We start from the raw sequence: 25,000 nt of genomic DNA on the forward strand, positions 1-25,000 counted from the left end.
CTCAAAACTTATATTTCTTGGGAGTGTGAAAACGAAAGTGACAAATTATTCCTTGTGGAATGTAAGACGTGTCTAATTCAGATGTTGGGACTGTATACGAGTGGTGACTAGTAAAAAAGTTGGTACTATCGCAAACTCGGGGTCCCAAATAGTTTTGGGGGTTTGGGAGGGGGAAAACATTTTTTAAAGAACGAAGTCTAGTAGGGTGTTTTGGGCTTGTAAAATGAAGGCAACTCCGTTTTTATAGATAGTATGCAGATGACGTCACTCAGGCCTTTGTTATTGTTTTTGCCATCCGCGTTTGTGAGTTGTTCTCACTAAACTGTATTAACCAGACTATAAAAGTTCATGGTTACACAGAGTTAGTGTGTTGGTCCGTTTTACTTCCGAATGGCAATGTTGTGAACTCCTTGGCCAAGCGCATTCTATCTATACCCCTTGTGACGTCACAAACTCACGGCAAGAAACAACACACAACAGTGAATGGAACTCACCATGACACCCAAGGTTACCCAGCATGAGAACAATTCACAACAACAACTGAATAGCCAAATAACAACAAATTGGAACATATTGAAACATAATAATATGTAAATACGTTCCTACATCATCATCATCATCATCATCATCATCAATCCCATGATCTGATGATCGTTGGGGGGAATCCACGGGATGCACATGATCTCACCACTTTCCGCCATTCTTCTCTATCGCTGGCCTTCTCCAAGAGTTCCTCCATCTACATCTTCATTCCTGTCCGCTAGATTATTGGGAAACTCAAAACTCAAATGTTTTCAAGTAAGTACTTCTCATATTTTGTTTACCTCTAACCAAAACAAACAAACAAACAAACAAGCAAACACAATCTAATCAGGGAGAGGCATTGGTAAAGTACAGAGGTCCCTGTCTCCATCTTGCTTAATTTACACAGAGACCGTGGCCAGATGGTTTAAAATGTTACAAGGCTAAAAATTACCCAATTTATTTTTATCTCTTTACCTGAATTATTTCTAGCAAACAAAAATATAGCCAATTTATCATTTTTAAACGTGCCATGTTTGTGATAAAATAAATATTAAAAAAAAAATTTGACCTTAAACCCGAAAGAGAAAAACAGGAAAAAAAATCTACCCGGTACCACTGTGTCCGATTGATAAAGAAAAAGTTTGTCAACAAAAAAAAAACAAAACAAAACAAAATCACCCCCCCCCGCCCGATTTCTCTCTCTCTCTCTCTCTCTCTCTCTCTCTCTCTCCCTCTCTCTCTCTCTCTCTCTCCTCCTCTCCCCCCCACCCCCTTTCAATTTTCCTCTTTTTGGTAAGTTCCTCTGCCATGACATGTCGCCCCCCCCCCCCACCTCCCTCTCCCCACCCCCGCCTCCAGAACTGATATTTACTACAGCCAAGGTGGCAACTCAAGTCTCTGTGCTAACAAAGCAAGATGGCGGCTGGGACCTCTCTCCTTACCAATGCCCCAGGAGCCTTCCGCACAGTCCTCGAGGTAAAAGGGAAACAAGCCACTTCCTGAAGATATCTTTTTTTTTTTTTTTGGGGGGGGGGGGGGGGGAGACTTCCGTAGTTTTACAGCACGCCTTAAGAGGAGATTTAAAAAAAATATAGCTGGGAGTACCACGAACCCCATCACCCCCCCCCATCCCCACCTCCCTCCTCTTTATTATCGGGGCGAAAACCCCCGAACTCCCTCATCTAAAGATACTATAGCCCTGATGAAACAATGTTTGGTCCAAAAGGTTAAGTAATAATATAATAAAACTGCTGTGAAACTACGGAAGTCCTCCCTCTTTTTTGTTTTTGCCAGGATTAGGGTCAATACACTTCAACAGTCGTAACGTCACTTCCTTCCTAATGATGCATGGTAACTTAGTAACACTGGCTCTAAACTATCGGAACAATGGCGGTCGCCCGTATGAAATATTTCTCCGGCGAGAATAAAGGGTATCCAGAGGGACAAAAAACCCATAAGTTTGATCATGTTTTGACTTTTACACATTCTGATCACAAGGCATATGAAAAGTTCTAGTCAGCATGAAAAATAAAAAGTAATGATTTTCTTTGTTTAGAACCAAGATGGCCGCCGTTGCCGGGCGGCGTGACATCAGACTATTGAATCGTATTTAATGGGCACGTTCTATATTACCTTTCCATGTGCTCGAAGTCATTGGTCACATTGCCAAGTGTGCTCAAAATGACGCACACAGTGAAAAGTGTTCACAATTTTGAGAAATATCCAACGCTACAATTGGTCATTTTGCTCAGCATGACTCATGGGTATGTGTACAACTTTCATAAACAAAGCAGCGTGTTGAGATGCATTGAGAAATGTCCAATCGTTGTACAGCAACAAATCATGTGATTGATGACTTGGTTGGACGAAAACGTGAATATAGATCGCTCCCATTGATCGAATTTTGAAGGATGAGCTTTCTGGCCAAATTTGAAGTACGTGTTGGGTTTATATATATATATATATATATATATATATATATATATATATATATATATATATATATATATATATATATATATATATATATATTATATATAATTCAAAACCCCGCCCCTTACGTTCGGTCAGTGATTCCACAAAACTAGTTGTCCCTCGAATTCGGAAAAATGCTGGAATGAAATCCTTTTCTCATTTCGGACCCTCTATTTGGAATGACTTACCGCAGAGCATTCGTGAAAAAGAATCTTTGTCTATTTTTAAACGTTCGCTTAAAACATATCTGTTTCGATTTTAGTAGATGGTATGAGAAGCAAGATAGCTTTGGTTTGTGTTGTGTGTTGAGTTGTGTGTGTGTGTGTGTGTGTGTGTGTGTGTGTGTGTGTGTGCTGTGTGTGTAAATGATTATGTTTCAGCCTTAGTAATTTGTAATTCAAGCGCTTAGAGTCTGGTGTCTCGGAGTTATAGCGCTATATAACTTTTCAGCATTGTTATTATTATTATTATTATTATTATTATTATTATTATTATTATTATTATTATTATTATTATTATTATTATTATTATTATTATTATTATTATTATTATTATTATTATCATTATTATTATTATTATTATTATTATTATTATTATTATTATTATCATTATTATTATCATTATTATCATTATTATTATTATTATTATTATTATTATTATTATTATTATTATTATTATTATTATTATTATTATTATTATTATTATTATTTCAGAGAAAAGCAGATTACTAGTTGATTTTTAAAAATATATTATTGTCTAGAGATCCGGCTGTATAATTTCCATTAGCCTGAAGCACCAGATGGGCTAATTGCCGGAAACGGGTGGAATGTTTCGTTTTCTCCCCAAGGAAATCAACAAATGGAGGGTGAAGACGGATATCCAGTGTAGAAGGAATGAGATTAACGTGACTCATCTCTTTTGTTATTGCTCATAGGCAGCCATTTTTGGTGATTAAATAAATCTCACTAAATAGAATCAATCAGATTATAAACGTTCAAAGTTACACATGGTTTTGTGTCTTGGTACGTTAGATCCGGATGACAGATTTTGAGAGCATTAATTTATCTTAACGCATAGCATCAATACTTTTCCATATCTATACCATTGTTTTGTTATGGGTAGATAGTTTTTCATAATTTCAGGATGGCAGTCAATAATGAATAGTATCTTATCTTGCTCACTCAAGCTATATCGACCGTGGTAAGTGACGGACAGGTAACAAAAATTTGTACCGCGGAGTTAAGTGTGGCCTCATGGGGGAATAAATGACGTAATGTTGGTCTCATTATTATAATAGTATTGCTCTCAAACCAACCCAAGAATATTGTCCATTGCAATGCTAAAACGAGTCCATAAATACCTTTTGTTAACAATCAGACATGAGAATGTATTTATGTTGGTTTTTATTCAACGCATTGAGTTCATTCACTCGAAATAATACCGTTATGAAAAGGTTGGTCACTGGTCGCATTATACCATCAACCAGGCGTACGCAGGTGTTCGTGATAGATAGACAATTAATTATATATATTGAGGAGACATTTGTACTTTGTTTGATTTACGTAGAGAGGAACCGGGTTTGGAGATTTCAATTTTGGAGGTGATGGAGTATGGACCTGTATCTCTCTAACGTGAGCTTTTATAAGCGCAATATCTACTAAATGTGCTCAAAGCGTTTTACAAATGGTCCCTGACAAGCCGCAACACTTTAACATGTAGGTGGAGACATGACGCCTGTTAGGAGATATTGCCATATTGTTTTCAGACAGAGACAACGTTGTGAACGAGCAAAATCTTATTTGACGTCTAAGTACGGTGAGAGAATGTGAGTAATGTGTCTTTACTAAGGACTGAAGTTCGTTCAGAGCGGGGCTCGAAACCAAGACCTTCCGATCAGAAAGCGAGTGCCATACCACTAGACAACATAACCGCACAACCAGGAATACGCAGGTGTTTGTGATAGATAGACAATTAATTATATTTATTGAGAGACGTATGTACTTTGATTTACGTAGAGAGGAACCGGATTTGGACATATGCCAATTTTGGAGGTGATGGAGTATGGAACTGTATCTTTCCCCAATGCTCCAATCCTATTGACTCGCTCTTCAGAATGTAGTGCCGAGCGGTCTCGAGTTGCTGAGGATCGGTAATAGCGGTACTGGCCTTGTCGATACTTTCTCGAGATCCGAGTGGAAGTTGAGTACCGGTACTGGGGTGTGTCTTTTTTTACGAAACCCGCCGATAACCTTAGTCTCAGGTTCACTCCCGACTGGTGTACACTTCCCTGAGTCTCGGGTTCACTCCCCACAGTTGTCTACTTCCGTTAACTTTGCTGGATATTGTCGGGTTTCGCCGGGTTTCGGCAGGTTTCGTAAAAAAGCACTAGTTCTTTTTTACGAAACCCGCCGAAACCCAGTCCAAGGTTCACTCCCCAATGGTGTACACTTACCTGAGTTCCAGGTTCACTCCCCACTTCTACCTACTTCCCACAACTTTGTCGGGATTCGTCGGGTTTCGGCGGGTTTCGTAAAAAAGACACACCGCCGGTACTGGGAGTAATAGAGAAAGAGAGGAGAATAGAGGTCTCAGTGTCACTGTCCGGTACTAGCTAGGACCGTGAGAGCTTGACCACCAGGAAGCCTATGATGACATTTTGTGGGGAGATTTTGGGAAGTGTTTCTCTTAAACATGTCAATCGAAAGCCAAGTTGCTAGAGCTCACATTGTGACTTTTTAATCTATGTATTTTTTATTAGTATCATGTGCAGTGTTTTAACAAGTTTAAAATGTAATACCCTAAAACTGTGGAGTGATCCTCGACAATATTGGGGGTTTCCACAAGACGAAGAAGAAGAAGAAGAAGTAATATCGGGAGTTCCCAGTATCGTACTCGGTACCGGGTATAATGGCGATTCCTAACTTTATTTCCCGGTAATTCCTGAGTACCGAGAAATGCTGAATGCCGCCCGGGCCTATCGGAATATCATCTCTAATGATACCTAAGACCCCTGATTGAGTGAAATAGATTTTTGTGTTGAGTCGAGAACCGGAGACGATATGTGTGTGTGTGTGTGTGTGTGTGTGTGAGGGGGGGGGGGGAAGGGGGGCTTTAGATTAATTGCTCGGTGGACGCGGGGATTCACTGCGGGACTTGGGGCTATAAAACTCGCACTGGAGGAAAATCGAAATTTAAGAGTTTCCGTTAGGTTCTCCTATCAGTCATGAGTAGTTGACGGGGTGATGGATTCAAAGGGGTGTGTGCATGTTGGTTGGTCGTAGATAGATAGATGGAGAAAATGTATGAGAGAGAGAGAGAGAGAGAGAGAGAGAGAGAGAGAGAGGAGAGAGAGGAAAGAGATAGAGAAATAGATAGATAGATAGATAGAGATCTATATAGATAGATAGATAGATAGAAATCTAGATAGATAGTTAGATAGATAGATAGATAGATAGATAGATAGATAGATAGATAGATAGATAGATAGATAGATAGATAGATAGATAGATAGATAGATAAATAGATAGATAGATAGAGAGATAGATAGATAGATAGATAGATAGATAGATAGATAGATAGATAGATAGATAGATAGATAGATAGATAGTTAGATAGATAGAAGACAGAGAGAGAGGGAGAGAGAGGGAGGGAGGGAGAGAGAGAGAGAGAGAGAGAGAGAGAGAGAGAGAGAGAGAGAGAGAGCGAGCGAGGGGGGGGGGGGGGGGGGGGGGCTATGTTGTCTAATGGTATTACACTCGTCCTGTGTTCGTGTCCCGGTCTGAGCAGTACGTAGTTAGTTGAGCCTCTTGGAAAAGGCTCTTTACTCTCATTTTCTCACCGTACTCAGGTGTAAAATTAGTACCTTGTCGTTAACACAGTGTTGTCATTGTCTGAAAGATTGTAATATCGCTCTTCAGGCTTGTCATGTCTCGTGCTATATGTTAAATGCTGCTGTTGTCTCCTAGGGGCCCCGTGTAAAGCATTTTGAGCACGTTTATTGGATATTGCGCTATAGAAATGCTCAAGTTAGGGGGTCAGCGTGGCTCATCGGTAGAGTCTTTGCTTCTTGCCCTAAAGGTACCGAGTTCGATAACTGCCGCTGCGCTGTGTGGCCTTGAGCAAGTCACCTCACCTCACCCTAGCTCATTTTGTGGCGCTGCCCTGCGGCTGACGCATGAATTAGTCTAGTGGATCACCCGCCGCTGCGCTGGGTGGCATTGAGCAAGTAGTCACTTCACCCTAGCTCAATTTGCGGCGCTGAACTGCAGCTGACGCCAAGGTTATTCCAGTCTTCCCTTGGAATAGACCATAGAGAATAATTTCCCCATCCAATGGGATGAATAAAGGGAATTCTTTTTTTTTTATTAAATTTTATTACTTAGTTTGTTTTTCTCAGAGTATAGCAGGAATGAGGCCACCGTGATTAATGAGGCCAATAGAAAATCGATACTGTCGTTTCCGTGTTCGTGTCACGTCATTTTAAAACTTTACTTAAAACTGGAATGGGCGGAAACCCGAAGTCAGCCCTTCCCTTCCTTCTGCCGTCATAATATGGTAAAAGGACGTAAGTAGCTATTTATATATTATGGGGATCCCCGTTTCACGACGTACAATTCTATCTGGGTCGTGTTGTAGTGATATACCATTCTTACACTCTTGATTTTTGGAATTCCGGACGTGTTCCCAACCGCTGCACTAGCTTGCGATTGCACGTTGGGAACAAAGTTCGAATTCCAAAACGCAAGAGTGTAAGAAATCATTTATTCTACCCCTCAATCGATTCTGATTTCGTCATCTTTGAATAAAAGACATTTTCAAAGATATTTAAATGATACTTCTTTTTTCTCAAGACTTTAATTTTAGTGAAATTTATTGTTTGATAATATGACGTCACAAATTATTATTGTAAACACGATATCATTACGCGTTACTATTTAGGGAGAGAGGTGGAATCATGTGAAATATAACACTATCAATCTAAGAAATTAAAAGAAAATAAATGAAATTGAATCTTACAATAAATCCTTAGAATGTCGAACACATTTCCCACCATAGCTCAAAACCAACTCCAACGCGCTTACGTCCTTTTATCAAAAGACAACAGGCCTTGTTCACGAAATAGATCAATATCGATAAAAGTTATTGATCACAAATGATTACCCTGTTTTACCTTTTCAGAGTTTTGAAAATAAAAAAAATATAAACACAAAACAGTTTCAATTATAAACAACAACAAAAAAAAAGATAAAAATAAATAAATAAAAACATCAAGAAAATTAGTTAATAACCAAATACTGAGCACGGGACATTCCAGGTTCAAATCTTCTCTTCAGCCAAAAATGTTTATTTTTTAGATTGAGCTTTTATATAGCGCAATATCCACTAAACGTGCTTAAAGCGCTTTACAAGGGGTCCCTGACCAACAGCAACACTTAACAGTAAGATGGGACATGATGCCTGTTAGGCAACATTACAATATTTCGGATAGAGACAACGCTGTTAACGGCCAGGTACTCAATTTACACCTGAGTACGGTGGGAGAATGCGAGTAAAGAGCCTTTTCCAAGGACTCAATCAACTATGCGCCGAGCGAGGCTCGAACTCAGGACCTTCCCATCCGAAAGCGAGTGTCATACCACAATACCAAAATAGAGTTGCTCAAAGCGCTTTATAAAGGGTCCCTGACAAACCGCACCACTTTAACATGTAGATGGAGACATGACGCCTGTTAGGCGATATTACAATATATTTTTTTTTCAGACAGAGACAACACTATGGACGACCGTATTTTTATTTTTACATCTGAGTACGGGTACAAAATGTGAGTAAAGAGTCTTTACCAAGGACTGAACTCTATGCACCACTAGAGTTATTTTCTGTTATTTTCTGTTTTACTTGCGTTTGTTTCTTGTATCTTAAATTGTTCATTGAATTATCGAATTCGTGCTCTGCGCTACCGATATCTCCTTGTTAGAAAATACCATCTCATTGAGTCTCTCTCTCTCTCTCTCTCTCTCTCTCTCTCTCTCTCTCTCTCTCTCTCTCTCTCTATTCCCTGATCTATTAAAGTTTCAACTGTTATTTTTTGTTATTGACAAAAGAAGGCTGGGCGGGGTTCCTGACCTCCCATAGTGGGCAGGGCGGGGGTACATACTGTGTCTTCTCTCCCCTTATATCTGTTTTCCAACATGCTTTGTCTTTGTCTTGGAATGAGATTGCTTGGTTTTGTCCTGGTCCTGGCCAGATCCCCTGGCTGAGAGGGAAACAGTCGAATGTATAGTTAGTTTTGGGAGATGATATTTTTTTCATTGTAAATCATCTCTCTGTTATGCACTGTATTATGATTTCTTTATATTATAATATATGATTTGTAAAACATTTGAGTGTGTTCCTCTTAGCGGGGACCTGTGCTTGTGTCTGGATGAGACTTTTAGTGATTTCAAATAAGTACTTTGATAGTGTGCTCTTGGAATCTACACCTGTTTCTTATTTGAACCAATTCCCCTTTGTCTTCCCTTTTCTTGGATGCTTTATTGTAATTCTAGAACTTTTTACTATCCCATTTTATTCCTTTTTACTGGCGCTGATATGACCTTAATGTGTTGCCAGCGCCGTAAAACCCTTAAAATAAAAACAAAAACAAAACAAAAGAGGGCTTTTTTTGTTAGTCCGAACCGTTTAGTATTTCATTCTTTATTTCAAGCTTTTTTATTCATTTTTATTTGTACGTTACTTTTTAAATTCAACCCAAAGCTTCTAGCAGCTTTCATTATTCACGTTGAACGAGCAGGTTGTCTGTTTTACTCTCGTGAGTTGTATCTTAAATTCATTGATTTATTGAATTTTTGCTCTGTGCTACCGATATTTCCTTGTTAGAAAATACCATCTCATTGAGTCACATTTTGACAAAACGTCTAAAAACGGTATTATGCAGACCCGACTACTTGAAATTCTCAAAATCTGAATTTTTGGGGGAGTTAAAAATTGTAATCGCTACATTAGTCCATCGGAGCCGTGAGGCTCATGGAGTCGGAGTTTATCCAGGTGTCTACAGCGTGAAAAAGACAATTGCTTACTACCCTTTGGATAGGACGCTCGTCTATCGCAAAGTACTTTCCGCCAGATCGAACCGAGCTAGCTACTCATTTAATGCTAGTTGGACAGGAGGGCAGGAAAAAAAAAGTCTCGACTGCCCCAGGGAACGATCTTGTTCCCGTTGTGTGTGCTCTACCAACCTTTTCCAATGACTCAACTATGCGCCGAGCGAGCGAGGCTCGAACTCAAGACCTTCCCTTTCTATCCAAAAGCGAGTGACATACTACAAGACCACATAGCCGCAAAGTACTTTCCGCCAGCTCTGACAGAATCAGGGGGGGGGGGGGGGTTCAGAAAAAATCGCATCGACTGCACCCGGGATCGATCTTGGTCCCTTTTGAGTGTGCAGCAAGTACTCTACCGACTGAGCTATCGGGACCAACGGCCTGATATAATACCAATTTAACAGGGTGAGTCACATCTTAATTACGTGCTATCGATTAGAACCCCATTCATCTCAGCAGGTATTGGATGTTGTGTATTTCTGCCGTTTTTAAAAATATCGATATTCGAGAGGATATTATTATCGATCTGGCTTTGTGATTGGCTGATTGGTGTTGTCGTCAAAATAGAAATCGAAAATGAACGAGTAACATTCTCTCTCTTTCTCTCTTTCTCTCTTTCTCTCTCTCTCTTTCTCTCTCTCTCTCTCTCTCTCTCTCTCTCTCTCTCTCTCTCCCTCTCTCTCTCCCTCCCTCTTTCTCTGTGTGTGTGTGTGTGTGTGTCTATCTTTCTCTCTCTCCCTCTCTCTCTCTCCCTTGCACGCACACGCCCACACACACATACAAACACACACCCACCCACACATTTTTACCTGTAATGTTTTAGATATTATGACAATCTAATACATATAACTTATTTCGAGTTTACTTGAATAATGTCAAAGACCGAAACGTCGTTTGGTTTGTGTTGTTCCCTTATATATGAGTCATATTTGCTCACTTGATCTTTCTCTCCATCTTATTGGCTCATTTAGGCACCTCTAGTTTTTGTGTGTTATTTTTGGGGGTTTTTTGTGGGGTTTTTTTCGGTATATTTTAGTAGAACTTCAGCATGGGGGGACGGAAGGTCCAAGGTTCAAGTCCCGCTATGAGTGGTGTATTTATTGTTGAGTCCTTGGAAACCGCTTTTTACTTGCATTTTTTCTCTCATTGTGCTCAGGTGTAAAATAAGAACCTGGCTGACCGTTAACAGCGTTGTCTTGTCTGAAATAAAAATTGCAATATCGCCTAAAAGGCGTCGTCATGTCTCGTCCTACATGTTAAGTGTTTCTGTTGGTTTGAGACCCTTTGTAAAGTGCTTTGAGCACGTTTAGTGAATACATCGCTATAGATAGTGTGCGCTTGGCTAAGAAGCCCACAACACTGCCATCCGGAAATAGAGCGGACCAACAAACAAAACTGTGTGTAACCTTGAACGTTTATAGTCTGGTTAATACAGGTTAGTGAGAATTACTCATAAATGTGGATGGCAAAACAACAATAACAAAGACCTAAGTGACGTCAACTTCATCCTATCTATATAAATGCTCTAAAATAGAAATTTCTTACCTGGCAAAGCTCCCGTAGGTATTTCCTACAGACATCAGTCGGCGTGGACATCACTAGGAACTGATCGTTGTCCTTCTTGCACCAGCGCTTGACCTTGCTCTGGGTGAGGACCTGGGACAGATCCCATCTCACGAATACGTACTTCCTGGTGTTCTTGTCGTACAGGGAATACTGACAACCCTGGGGCGTCGGGACTGTGGTGGGGGTCGGAGCGGGGGTCGGGGATGGGTTGGGAGATAGGGATAAGGTTCTCGGTGTTGATCCTTGGGGTTGAAGAGGGGTTTCAAGAAGAGAGAAAAATTATGGCAAATTTTTAAATGATTCAATTATGCTATTTTTTTCTCAATGTGGAGTTTTATTGGAAAACTGTATTAATTTTTTCCCCTAATTGGCTATATGGCTAAAGAGGTGTTAAAAAGGGCTCAAACTGTAGCCATCGTTAACTCATAGATAGTATGCGTTTGGCTAAGAAGCTCACAACATTGCCATCCGGAAGTATAACGGACCAACACACAAAACTATGTGTAAACGTTTATAGTCTGGTTAATACAGTTTGGTTAGGATTACTCATAGACGCGGATGGCAAAAGGCTATAACAAAGACTTGAGTGACGTCATCTTCGTTCTATCTATAGCCTGATACTAGATCCTAACCAGGACTTATAGTTTGACGTCATTTATTTAGATTTTTGCGCCGTCTTGTGAGTTGTCGTTGGTAGAGCTCAAGGAATGAAGTGATTCCATTGGTTGAACTATTGAATGCAACAACTCAAAATTTGTTTGTCTTTTGTGGCCAAAGACTTGTCTTTTGACGTCATGTTGGTCAGTGCCAGGCTATGAGTTAACGATGGCTACGCTCAAAGGCCATTTGTGCTATAGTCAGAATATCAAAGATTACAACATGAAGAAAAACTGTATCCCGAGACAATTTTCTTATAAGACTCCCTCAAAGCAAAAATCAATGATCTCTATTCATGAATATCTCGTTATCAGGTTATGATTTTTCGTGGCTATTCACATTGACCAAAATCTAGAGGTACCTAAATGAGTTCATGAAATGTACAGTCAAATAGAGGGAGTAAAAATAACTCTTATATAAGATACAAACAACACAAATTAAACAACGTTTCGGCATTTGGCCTTCTTCATACATCTTTGACATGGACAGCGCTGCAATGGCCAGGACTTCCTTTTACATTTGATTATTTAAAAAAAATGTCGGGGCTTGAACCTGAGATATGGAACTACAAACTATCATTTCACAAAAGGCTATATAGTCTGGTGATATGACAATCGACTTCGGACCGGAAGGTCCTGGGTTCGAATCCCGCTCTGAGCGGCTCATAGTTGAGTCCTAGGAAAATGCTCTTCACTTACATTCTCCCACCGTACTCAGTTATAACATGAGTAGGCTGACCGTTAACAGCGTTGTATCTTTATTTTAAAAAACATATTATAGACTAAAAGGCGTCATATTTTGTACTACATGTTAAGTGTAGCTGTTCGCTTGGAACGCCTTGTAAAGCGCTTTGAGCACGTTTAGTGGATATTGCGCTATATAAACGCTACATTTTAAAGGGACAAAGTAGAATACTCACCATTTCTCGTGTGACAAAAACTCTGGCAAGTTCCAGCCAGATCCGTTGTCGTTTCCTGTATCTCCCCACAACCGTTCTCCGATGTACACGACTTGACTTGTAATCTCACACCCTTCTCACAACCTTTGCCCTTTGACACTTGACCTTTAACACTGCATGGTTTGACCCTGACCTTTGTTGTTGACCCGACCCTTTTCCATTTGGACCATGCTTGATCTGAAAAAAAAAGTTTGAAAAATAAATATAAAAAGACCGATTTATATTATGGCTCACACACATACACACACACACACACACACACACTACATACACACAAACAAACACACAAACCGACAAAAACAAATTGGAAGTCCGGCCACCATAATATGGATTATAATTAAGTGCCGAAAAAGAGTAAAAATAGTTGACATTCTTTGTTCCAAAATTATGTGGAACAGACTCATATCTACTACAGGTAAGTTGCTGACTTTTGAATTAGTTCCTAACGATAGTCATTTTGACAAGGTCTAGGCAATTTCAAAAACAAAAACAAATCAAACCCATATAAATATTATATGACACCCCATTCGGAACCATTGAAGGAAAGGAGGGAGAGGAATAAACTAAATGTATTTTGCAAAAGTCAGAAAAACCAGGTCAGGTGGCATTATACTGCCTCCAAAAGAAGATAGTATAGATAGTTGGTCGATATTGGGTTGTTCCAGAAGTTTCTTTAAAGTTCCTGGCCAGTGTTGATCCACGCTCCTGGGCAAGGATTAAATTGTCTGGACTGTCATTTTGACATTCTTTACAAATTATGTTTGTTTTGTGCGATGCAAGCGACGGGTCACAAAGTAAAGATACGTACACACACACACACACACACACACCACATATATATATATATATATTATACACACACACACACACACATATATATATATATATATATATATAGTACGCACTTGACTAAGAATTTCACAACATTGCCATCCGGAAGTATAACGGACCAACACACAAAATTGTGTATAACCTTAAAGGTTTATAGTCTGGTTAATACACTTTAATAAGTACTCATAAACGCGGATCACAAACAAGAATAACACAGACATGAGTGACGTCATCTTCGAACTATCTATATATATATATATAATATATATATATATATATATATATATATATATATATATATTTACATAATTTGTAAAGATAGTCATAATGACCCAGTCTAGACAATTTGGGGCATGGATCAACACTGCCAAAATCTGAATAATCACGTTATTATCTTTACTTTGGCCATAAAAAAATATGTTTAATTCAAATATCAAACATTAAAATTTAATGGCCAATTAATTTATCAAACATTTTTCAAATCTGAGACTGCGTTTGGAGACCTATCAAGAGATTTTGGACAAGTTAAGGGTCAGTAAAATCGATCGAAATGCGAGGTAAATGCAAATGATTTCTGGCCAATAAAAAAGATTTATGACTTGTTAAGAGGACCTACCAAGGACCTTATTGGATCTTTAGATAGTTCGAAGATGACGGAACTCAGGTCTTTGTTATTGTTTTTTTGCTATCCGCGTTTATGAGTAATGCTCACTGAACTGTATTAACCTAACTATAAACGTTCATGGATACACACAGTTTTGTGTGTTGGTCCGTTATACTTCCGGATGGCAATGTTATGAGCTTCTTATCAAGCGCATACTATCTATATCGTTACTTGGTAAAGTAATATCCCTATGTAAATACAAAGGGTTAGACTGGTCAATAGTTTTCTTCATTTTTTTTCATTACGCCCAAGAGATTTTTTAGAATTTCGAATAAAAACTGGACAGGATTGTTCAAAAACTATACAGATAGAAAAATACAAGAAGAACCCCCCCCCCCCCCAAATAAAAAAAAAACAAAAAAAACAAAACAAAACAAAAACACAAAACAAAAACAAAACAAAAACAACAACAACAACAACAACAACAACAACAACAACAACAACAACAACAAACAACAACAACAACAAATTTTTAAAAACCCAACAAAACAAAAAAAAAAAAAAACCCCAATACAACAAACAAAGAAAAGCAACATAGAATCATGACGTACACGTTCCAAGTTTAAAAAAATTTAATTTGCTCTTCCGCCACGAGATCATAATAAGATATCGTCACCTTGGCATTCCACGAAGAGAATATTATATAGATAATTCATCAAACGAGATGTCTGATGTCAACAGGAATCACCCATATTGTCCAAGTGAGCAAAGCAAATTGGGGGTTAATAGTAATCAAAGTATGATATATACTCGTACATTAAATCGTCCCACTATTGAGTATCCTCTGTATTGTAATGGCAGAAAGTCTGATCAGTAATCAGGTGGTCTGAGGGTCGATCCCCGGTCAATTTGAGGCAGGCTGGTTTTTTAAATGTTTTGGTTTTCTTGTGTTGTTCTTTCTGCATCGTCTGGTCACAGCTTCAAAGGGTGTTTCTTTTTTACAAAACCCGCCGACACCCGCCGAAACCCATAGTCTCAGGTTCACTCCCCACTGTTGCTTTCTTCCCATAACTCTGTCGGATATTGTCGGGTTTCTACGGGTTTCTTTAAAAAAAGTAATTGCTCTTTTACGAAACCCGACAAAACCTATAGTCCCAGGTCCACTCCCCACTGGTGTATGTACACTACCCTGAGTCCCAGTTTCACTCCCAAATGCTGCCTACTTTCCATAACTTTGTCGGGTTTCGTCTAGGTTAATTTCTACAATACAGTAGTATAACAAGTCTTTTAAAAAGACCCGGGTTTTAGTGTTTTTGTTGTTGCCAAGATGAGGTCCATTAAATTAAACCAATCGCTATTTGAAGGACGAGTTTTTTAGCCAAATTTCTAAATACGTGTTTTCAAGAGTGCGGCAGTTAACGGGTATGAATACAAAAACATCCCCGCCCCCCCCCCCCCCCCCCCCCCCGAAACCAACTCCCTAGCAAGGACCGACAAGAGACCGACAATCCCGAAGATGAATGCCATACGACACAGAACCACGAAGCCCCTCAACAAAAGTTCTCCTATACAAAAATCGTGACGACCAGAGAAGATCGTAGCGGATCCGACTGTCAGTATTCTTTCTATGGGTTTCCCGAATAAATATCCTACTCAAATCATTTCATATAGGGTCTCAAGCCAACAACAACACTTAACATGTATGACGAGATGTTCCAACTGTATGTAAGACGATAGTACACGTTTTTTTTTTTTTGTTCTTCGACAGAATCGGTAATCAGTCTACACCTGCTTAAGTTAGGACATTGAAAGTTAAGAGTCTTTTCTTCTCCAAAGACCCAATTTTGCGCACCCTAGAGCGAGATCCGAAGCAGTGACATCCACTTCCAACAGTGAATGCCATACCATACGTCTCCCAAACAAAAGTTCTCCTATATCAACGTAACGACCTATATGGCTTCCCGAATAAATAACCTTTTCTAATTTATTGTGCTCAAATCGTTTCAACTCAGGTCCTAAGCCAACAACAACGCTTAATATGTATGACGAGACACGTCACCTATATGTATGACGATAATACACATTTTTTTTTATTCGATAGAATCGGTAATCATTTTACACCTTATTTTGCAGGATTGCCATAATTAATGCTACATCTCCATGCATCTCGGTCAGAACACCATCTTCCTTCAGGCCCAGTTTCTTTATATCGTCCTTTACCTTATCCAACCATCTAGTCCCCTTTTCCTATTCCCAGTCAATTCTAAGTCCAATACTTTCCTTCTCACGTACCCCTCTCTCGTCTCTTTATATGTCCGAACCATTTCAATCTATCTTCTCTCATCTTTATTGATACATTCTTCACTTCAGTCAACATTCGAATCCGTTTACATCTGATTAAGGTAATATACTGATAGTTAAGAGTCTGTTCCTCTCCAAAGACCTAACTTTGCGCACCCTAGAGCGAGATCCGAACACCAGTGACATACACTTCCAACAGTGAATGTCATACCATACGTCTCCTATACAAAAGTTCTCATGTATCAATATCGTGACGATGAGAGAAGATCGAAGGGGATCCGACTGTCAATTTTCTTTCTATGGATTTCCGAATAGATAACCCTTCTAATGTATTGTGCTCAAATCGTTTCATACAAGGTCCCAAGCCACCAACAACACTTAACATGTATAACGAAACACGCCACATGTAACACCATAATACACAATTTTTTTTGTTTTTCGACAGAATCGGTAATCATTTTACACCTGCTTAAGGTTAGATATTGAAAGTTTACAGTCTTTTCTTCTCCAAAGACTCAACTTCACGCAAGATCCGAACACCAGTGACATACACTTCCAACAGTGAATGCCATACCACACGTCTCCTATACAAACGTTTCCCTATATAAATATCGTGACGATCAGAGATTACAAGGGATCCGACTGTCAATATTCTTTCTATATGGCTTCCGAATAAATATCCTTTTCTAATTTATTGTACTCAAATCATTTCATATGGGGTCTCAAGCCAACAACAACACTTAACACGATGTATGACGAGATGTTCCAACTGTATGTAAGACGATAATACATATTTATTTTGTTCTTCGACAGAATCGGTAATCAGTCTACACCTGCTTAAGTTAGAACATTGAAAGTTTACAGTCTTTTCTTCTCCAAAGACCCAAATTTGCGCACCCTAGAATGAAATCCGAACCTGCGACATCCACTTCCAACGGTGAATGCCATACCACACGTCTCCAATACAAAAGTTCTCCTATATAAATGTCGTAACGACCACGAGAAGATCGTAGCGAATCCGACTGTCAATATTCTTTCTATGGGTTTCCCGAATAAATAACCCTTCTAATTTATTGTGCTCAAATCGTTTCATACGAGGTCCCAAGCCTCGAACAACACTTGACATGTATAACGAAACACGCCACATGTAACACCATAATACACACAATGTTTTGTTCTTCGACGAAATCGGTAATCATTTTACACATGCTTAAGGTTAGATATTGAAAGTTAAGAGTCTTTTCCTCTCCAAAGACTCAACTTTACGCGAGATCCGAACACCAGTGACATACACTTCCAACGGTGAATGCCATACACACGTCTCCTATACAAACGTTTCCCTATATAAATATCGTGACGGTCAGAGATTACAAGGGTTCCGACTGTCAATATTTTTTCTATGGGTTCCCGAATAAATATCCTTTTCTAATTTATTGTTCTCAAATCATTTCACATGGGGTCTCAAGCCAACAACAACACTTAACATGTATGATGAGACACATTCCTTCTATGTAAGACGATAATACACATTTTTTTTGTTCTTCAACAGAATCGGTAATCATAATTTTACACCTGATTTCTTCTTCTTTCAGCTTATCCCACATTTTGCAGGGTTGTCATAACGAATGCCACATCCCCATGTATCTCGGTTCAGAGCATCATCTTCCTCCAGCCTCAGTTCTTTCATATCATCCTTTACCTTATCCCACCATCTAGTCTTTGGGCGTCCTTTTTTCCTCTCTTTCCCGCTATGTGTAAGTCCAATACTTTCCTCCCGACGTGCTTCCTCTCTCGTCTCTTGACAAGTCCGAACCATTTCAATCTATCTTCTCTCATCTTTATTGATACATTCTTCACTTCAGTCAACATCCGAATTCGTTTACACCTGATTAAGGTAAGATATCGAAAGTTAAGAATATATTTTCCTCTCTGAAGACCCAATTTTGCGCACTCTAGAGCGAGATCCGAACCAGTGACATCCACTTCCAAAGGTGATGTCATACCATACAACTCTCAATAAATGTTCTCCTATATAAATATCGTGACGATCAGAGATTACAAGGGATCCGACTGTCGATATTTTTTCTATGGCTTCCCGAATAAATAACCCTTCTGATCTATTGTGCTCAAATCGTTTCAAATCAGGTCTCAAGTCAACAACAACTATCACAAGACACGTCATGTGTAAGACGATGATATACATTTTATTTCGTCTTCGACATAATCGGTAATCATTTTACACCTGCTTACGGTTAGATATTGAAAGTAAAGAGTCTTTTCCTCTCCAAAGACTCAACTTTACGCGAGATCCGAACACCAGTGACATCCACTTCCAACGGTGAATGCCATACACACGTCTCCTATACAAACGTTTCCCTATATAAATATCGTGACGGTCAGAGATTACAAGGGATCCGACTGTCAATATTTTTTCTATATGGCTTCCCGAATAAATAACCCTTTCTAATTTATTGTTCTCAAATCATTTCATATGGGGTCTCAAGCCAACAACCACACTTAACATGTATGACGAGACACATTCCTTCTATGTAAGACGATAATACACATTTTTTTTGTTCTTCAACAGAATCGGTAATCATAATTTTACACCTGATTTCTTCTTCTTTCAGCTTATCCCACATTTTGCAGGGTTGTCATAACGAATGCCACATCCCCATGTATCTCGGTTCAGAGCATCATCTTCCTCCAGCCTTAGTTCTTTCATATCATCCTTTACCTTATCCCACCATCTAGTCTTTGGGCGTCCTTTTTTCCTCTCTTTCCCGCTATGTGTAAGTCCAATACTTTCCTCCCGACGTGCTTTCTCTCTCGTCTCTTGACAAGTCCGAACCATTTCAATCTATCTTCTCTCATCTTTATTGATACATTCTTCACTTCAGTCAACATCCGAATTCGTTTACACCTGATTAAGGTAAGATATCGAAAGTTAAGAATATATTTTCCTCTCTGAAGACCCAATTTTGCGCACTCTAGAGCGAGATCCGAACCAGTGACATCCACTTCCAAAGGTGATGTCATACCATACAACTCTCAATAAATGTTCTCCTATATAAATATCGTGACGATCAGAGATTACAAGGGATCCGACTGTCGATATTTTTTCTATGGCTTCCCGAATAAATAACCCTTCTGATCTATTGTGCTCAAATCGTTTCAAATCAGGTCTCAAGTCAACAACAACTATCACAAGACACGTCACCTGTAAGACGATGATATACATTTTATTTCGTCTTCGACATAATCGGTAATCATTTTACACCTGCTACGGTTAGATATTGAAAGTAAAGAGTCTTTTCCTCTCCAAAGATCAACTTTACGCGAGATCCGAACACCAGTGACATCCACTTCCAACGGTGAATGCCATACACACGTCTCCTATACAAACGTTTCCCTATATAAATATCGTGACGGTCAGAGATTACAAGGGATCCGACTGTCAATATTTTTTCTATATGGCTTCCCGAATAAAACCCTTTCTAATTTATTGTTCTCAAATCATTTCAATGGGGTCTCAAGCCAACAACCACACTTAACATGTATGACGAGACACATTCTTCTATGTAAGACTATCCATTTTTTTTTTTCTTCCTCTCTTTCGCTTACTGTGTAATCCTTCTTCCTTCCCAGTTTTCTCGTTCTACATTGACAGTCCGAACCATTATCTCTTCTCATCTTTATTGATACTATCTTCACTTCGTCAACATCCGAATTACGTTTACACCTGATTAGTAAATACGAGTAAGAATTATTTCTCTTGAGACATTGCGATCTAAGCGAGTCGACCATGACATCACTTCCAAGTGAGTTACCATCAACTCCATAAATTCTCCAAAATTGTGCACAGATCAGGGTCGACTGGATATTTTCAGCTTCGAATAATAACTTGATTATGGCTCAGTTCAAACAGTCATCACACACTATCACAAACACCTAAGACGATATATACTTTTTTTGTCTTCGAACGGTAATCATTCCTCTAGTGTATTAAGTAAAAGTTTTTCTCCAGATCAACTTTCGCGAGATCGACACGTGAATCCACTTCAGTAATCATACACCGTCTCTATCAACGTTCTAAATACGGACGTCAAATAAGTCGACTGCATATTTTTTTTAGGCTTCGATAAACCCTTTAATTTATTGTTTCACATTCAAGGCTCAAGCCAACAACCACACTTAACATTGAGAGACACTCCTCTATGTAAGACAATCACATTTTTTTGTTCTCAACAAATCGTATCTAATTACACATTTCTTCTTCTCAGCTTACAATTTTGCAGTTGTCAACGAATGCCATCCCCGATCTCTCAGGACACTCCACCCAGTTCTTCACATCCTTACTATCACTCTTCTTGCTCCTTTTTCCTCTCTTCCGCTATGTTAAGTCCTACTCCTCCCGACTCTCTCCTCTCCTTGACATCCACTTCAATCTTTTATCTATGATACATTTTATCAGTCACACATTACACGTTAAGTAAATAGAAAGTAATAATTCCTGAAACCTTGGCTCTAACGGATCCGACAGACCCACTTCAAGTAGTCATACAACAACTCTCATAAATGTTCTCTATAAACGACATCAGAGATCAGATCCGAGTCGATTTTTTGCTTCATATACCCTGACTGGCAATTTCAATCAGTCTCAATCACAACACTACAAACACTCATGTAGACATATATACTTATCGCTTGATACGATCATTTTAACCCTTGTTATATTGAAATAGAGCTTTCTCCAGACCACTTTACGCGAACCGACCTGACACTCCAACGTGAATATGTCTTTGGGCATCCTTTTTTCCTCTCTTTCCCGCTATGTGTAAGTCCAATACTTTCCTCCCGACGTGCTTTCTCTCTCGTCTCTTGACAAGTCCGAACCATTTCAATCTATCTTCTCTCATCTTTATTGATACATTCTTCACTTCAGTCAACATCCGAATTCGTTTACACCTGATTAAGGTAAGATATCGAAAGTTAAGAATATATTTTCCTCTCTGAAGACCCAATTTTGCGCACTCTAAAGCGAGATCCGAACCAGTGACATCCACTTCCAAAGGTGATGTCATACCATACAACTCTCAATAAATGTTCTCCTATATAAATATCGTGACGATCAGAGATTACAAGGGATCCGACTGTCGATATTTTTTCTATGGCTTCCCGAATAAATAACCCTTCTGATCTATTGTGCTCAAATCGTTTCAAATCAGGTCTCAAGTCAACAACAACACTTAACATATAGTATCACAAGACACGTCACCTGTAAGACGATGATATACATTTTATTTCGTCTTCGACATAATCGGTAATCATTTTACACATGATTAAGGTTAGATATTGAAAGTAAAGAGTCTTTTCTTCTCCAAAGACTCAACTTTACGCGAGATCCGAACACCAGTGACATACACTTCCAACAGTGAATGCCATACCACACGTCTCCTTTTCAAACGTTTCCCTATATAAATATCGTGACGATGAGAGAAGATTACAGGGGATCCTACTGTCAATCCTTTTCTATGGATTCCCGAACAGCCCCTTCTAATCCCCTTCAAATTACCAAAGATTTCGTCTAGTCGTATCCGGATGACGTTTTCTTTTTTTAATAGGCCATTGTATGAGTATTGATTTTCTCCCTCAAAATCTGTACCGCACTATCTCAAAAAAGTATTGTCTATATATATATATATATATATATATATATATATATGTGTGTGTGTGTGTGTGTGTGTGTGTGTGTGTGTGTGTGTGTTCTTTTACGCGCCTTCATGCACTCTAAATAAACATCATTACCACGGATTTACTCTCCATCAAAGAAGATCTCACAACTGACAACTGAAGAGATGCCTGCAGTGTCGAAACGGCCGTATTGTTGGATGAAATATGAGTGGATTTTACTCATTTTATAATGTTCTGAATTTGTTAATTTAGTGAGCACTGTCAGAACTACAGGACATCCATCACTAATTTATATATAAATAAATAAATATATATATATATATATATATATATATATATATATATATATATATATATATATATATACATGCCTCTCTCTCTCTCCTCTCTCTCTCTCTCTCTCTCTCTCTCTCTCTCTCTCTCTCTCTCTTTCTCTCTCCCTCCCCCCTCTCTCTCTCCCTCCCTGGTTCTCACTCCTCTCTATTTGAATTACTACTCCCATTTGAGAAAAGTGAATATACGTAGTTTCTTAAGCTACTAAAAAGTAGTCCACCAGAGTCATAGGCCAGGAGTTTATTCCAGTTTCTACAGAAGGAACGAAATTAACGCCACTCAGCTCTTTATTATTTAAAGACAGCCTGTTAGTGATTAGCTTTCACTAAATTATATCGGATTATTTCGGATTGGAATGTCCTGGATTCGAGCCTCGCTCGTCGCTTATTTGAGTTCTTGGAAAAGGCTCTTTACTCACATTATCTCATCCTACTCAGGTGTAAATGAGTAATTGGCAGTTAAAAAGTCGTTACCTTCATTGAGCATTGCATTCCGGCAAGATCAGATTCTAGGACCCTTTTTTCTTGGCTTCTCCCGAGAACTTGCTAGAATACGACAAGAACTGTATTCTGTCGGGATAGCTTGAATGTCAAACACCTAATTGATAGTCATAATTATAAGTAATAATTTTCAATTTTTGGTTTGAAGAGTTCTTGTGCAAGTTTAATTGAGCCAAATTGGATTCAGTAGTGTGATGTCACGCCTCCCGGCAACGGCGGCCATCTTGGTTCTAAACAAAGAAAATCATTACTTTTTATTCTTCAAGCTGGCTAGAACTTTTCATATGTCTTGTGACCAGAATGTGTAAAAGTCAAAATATGATCAAGTTTATGTTTTTTTTTCTCCTCTGGATACACTGATGATGATGATGATGATGATGATGATGATGATGATGATGATGATGATGATGATGATGATGATGTGACGATGATCATGATAACCTACCCCGACTGGTTCCATCAGACTGTATATTTATCAGGTCGTAAGCCGAGTCATCTAATCCCTTTAACTCTTCATAGAAGGACGCTCCAGTGTAATCCTTATCGTCAACAAAATCATCGTCAGATCCGTCTTTATCCATGACATTATTATTATCAATACTATCCACTGTATCGTTATCATCATCTTTTTTCTTCTTTTCATTATGATCGTTATTGTTATCATCTAATGTCTCTCTAGATGATAATGATGATGAAGATTTGGAATCTTTCGCTGTATCATTGTTTCCTCTTTTGTTGATGACAATGTTATGTTTATCGTTGCCGTTCTGTTCCGTTTCTTTTTCGTAAACGATACTTTTTCCATTTTCGTTTGAGAGCAGCTCATTAAAGTCGATTTCCATATCCAACGTGTTCTGTATTTTCTCTCCCACTTTGTCTTTTCCTGTGAAAATAGAAAAATATGACCCTTCGTTACAAAACCGTATCAAGTCGAGGTGATTTAGATGCTGAAAATGGACTTTGTAGCCAGAAATATCATGTTTAAGTTGATTTTATATATGCTATATAGAGGAGAAGGAATATCATATTTTACTGTGCTAAATACCAACGTTTCATATTTTTGAAATTTTAACTATAATTTGACTTTTTAGTATCTGGTCCATCCCGACATAATACCGTTTTGAGACGAGGGGTCACAAATATTAAAATGAAAACAGATTATTTGTGTTTTGTCACCAAGTCTGCCCCTTTGTTGGGGCCGACGGTGGAGGAGTCTGTCTCAGGCCTGGAGTCGTATTCTGGAAAAATTCATATTTTAAAATTTGATCAGAAAACTCCTCCTTCAAATGTCGATCGATCTTAATTACCCCCATTTTCCAAAAAAAAAAAAAAACAAAAAAAAAAAAAAACAAAAAAAAAAAAACAAACCAAAAAAAAAAAAAAAAACCTTTGAATTCTGAGACTTCGCGAAATTTTGAGACAATCTGAAATTACTTGCAATCACTCTAAAGTAAAGCGAACAAGTGAACATATCCCAGGATTCATATTCTTTTTTTTTTTTTACAACGATGTGTATCTTTGTCATCAAGTTAACTCCGACATAATACCTGTGCGGCTTTGTGGGCTTATAGTATGACACTCGCCCTCGGATCGGAAGGTCCTGGGTTCGAGTCCCGCTCTGAGCGGCGCATAGTTTAGTCCTTGAATAAGGCTCATTACTCTCATTTTCCTCGCCATACTCAGGTGTAAATTGAGTACCCAGCCGTTAACAGCGTTGTCTTTGTCCGAAAAATTGTAGTATCGCTTAACAGGCGTCATGTCTCCTCGTCCTACAAGTTAAACGTTGCTGTTGAACAGGGACCCCTTGTAAAGTGCTTTGAGCATATTTAGTGGATATTGCGCTATATAAAGCTGAATTTTTAAAAAAAATGAATTTTAATAAGGCTCTTTACTCCCATTCTCATCGCCGTACTGTGGTGTAAAATGAGTTTTTGGTCTTGAACAGTGTTGTCTCTGT

General features: G+C 38.7%; 1 protein-coding gene across 1 annotated transcript in view; it reads right to left on the bottom strand.

Annotated features, from left to right (window-relative positions):
* Positions 1-25,000, bottom strand: part of LOC144979032 (uncharacterized) — a 101,008-nt gene that overhangs the window by 51,681 nt on the left and 24,327 nt on the right. Inside the window, exons 3-5 of the mRNA XM_078925649.1 lie at positions 23,489-23,926; positions 12,742-12,957; positions 11,145-11,407 (exon numbers count right to left, since the gene is read on the bottom strand). Coding sequence (XP_078781775.1) covers positions 11,145-11,407; positions 12,742-12,957; positions 23,489-23,926 — 917 coding nt within the window. The remainder of the gene's footprint in view (positions 1-11,144; positions 11,408-12,741; positions 12,958-23,488; positions 23,927-25,000) is intronic.

The sequence above is a fragment of the Berghia stephanieae genome, chromosome 8 (genome assembly GCF_034508935.2).
Source record: "Berghia stephanieae isolate SIO BIC M18660-M18661 chromosome 8, UCSD_Bste_1.3, whole genome shotgun sequence".
NCBI lineage: Eukaryota > Metazoa > Mollusca > Gastropoda > Nudibranchia > Aeolidiidae > Berghia > Berghia stephanieae.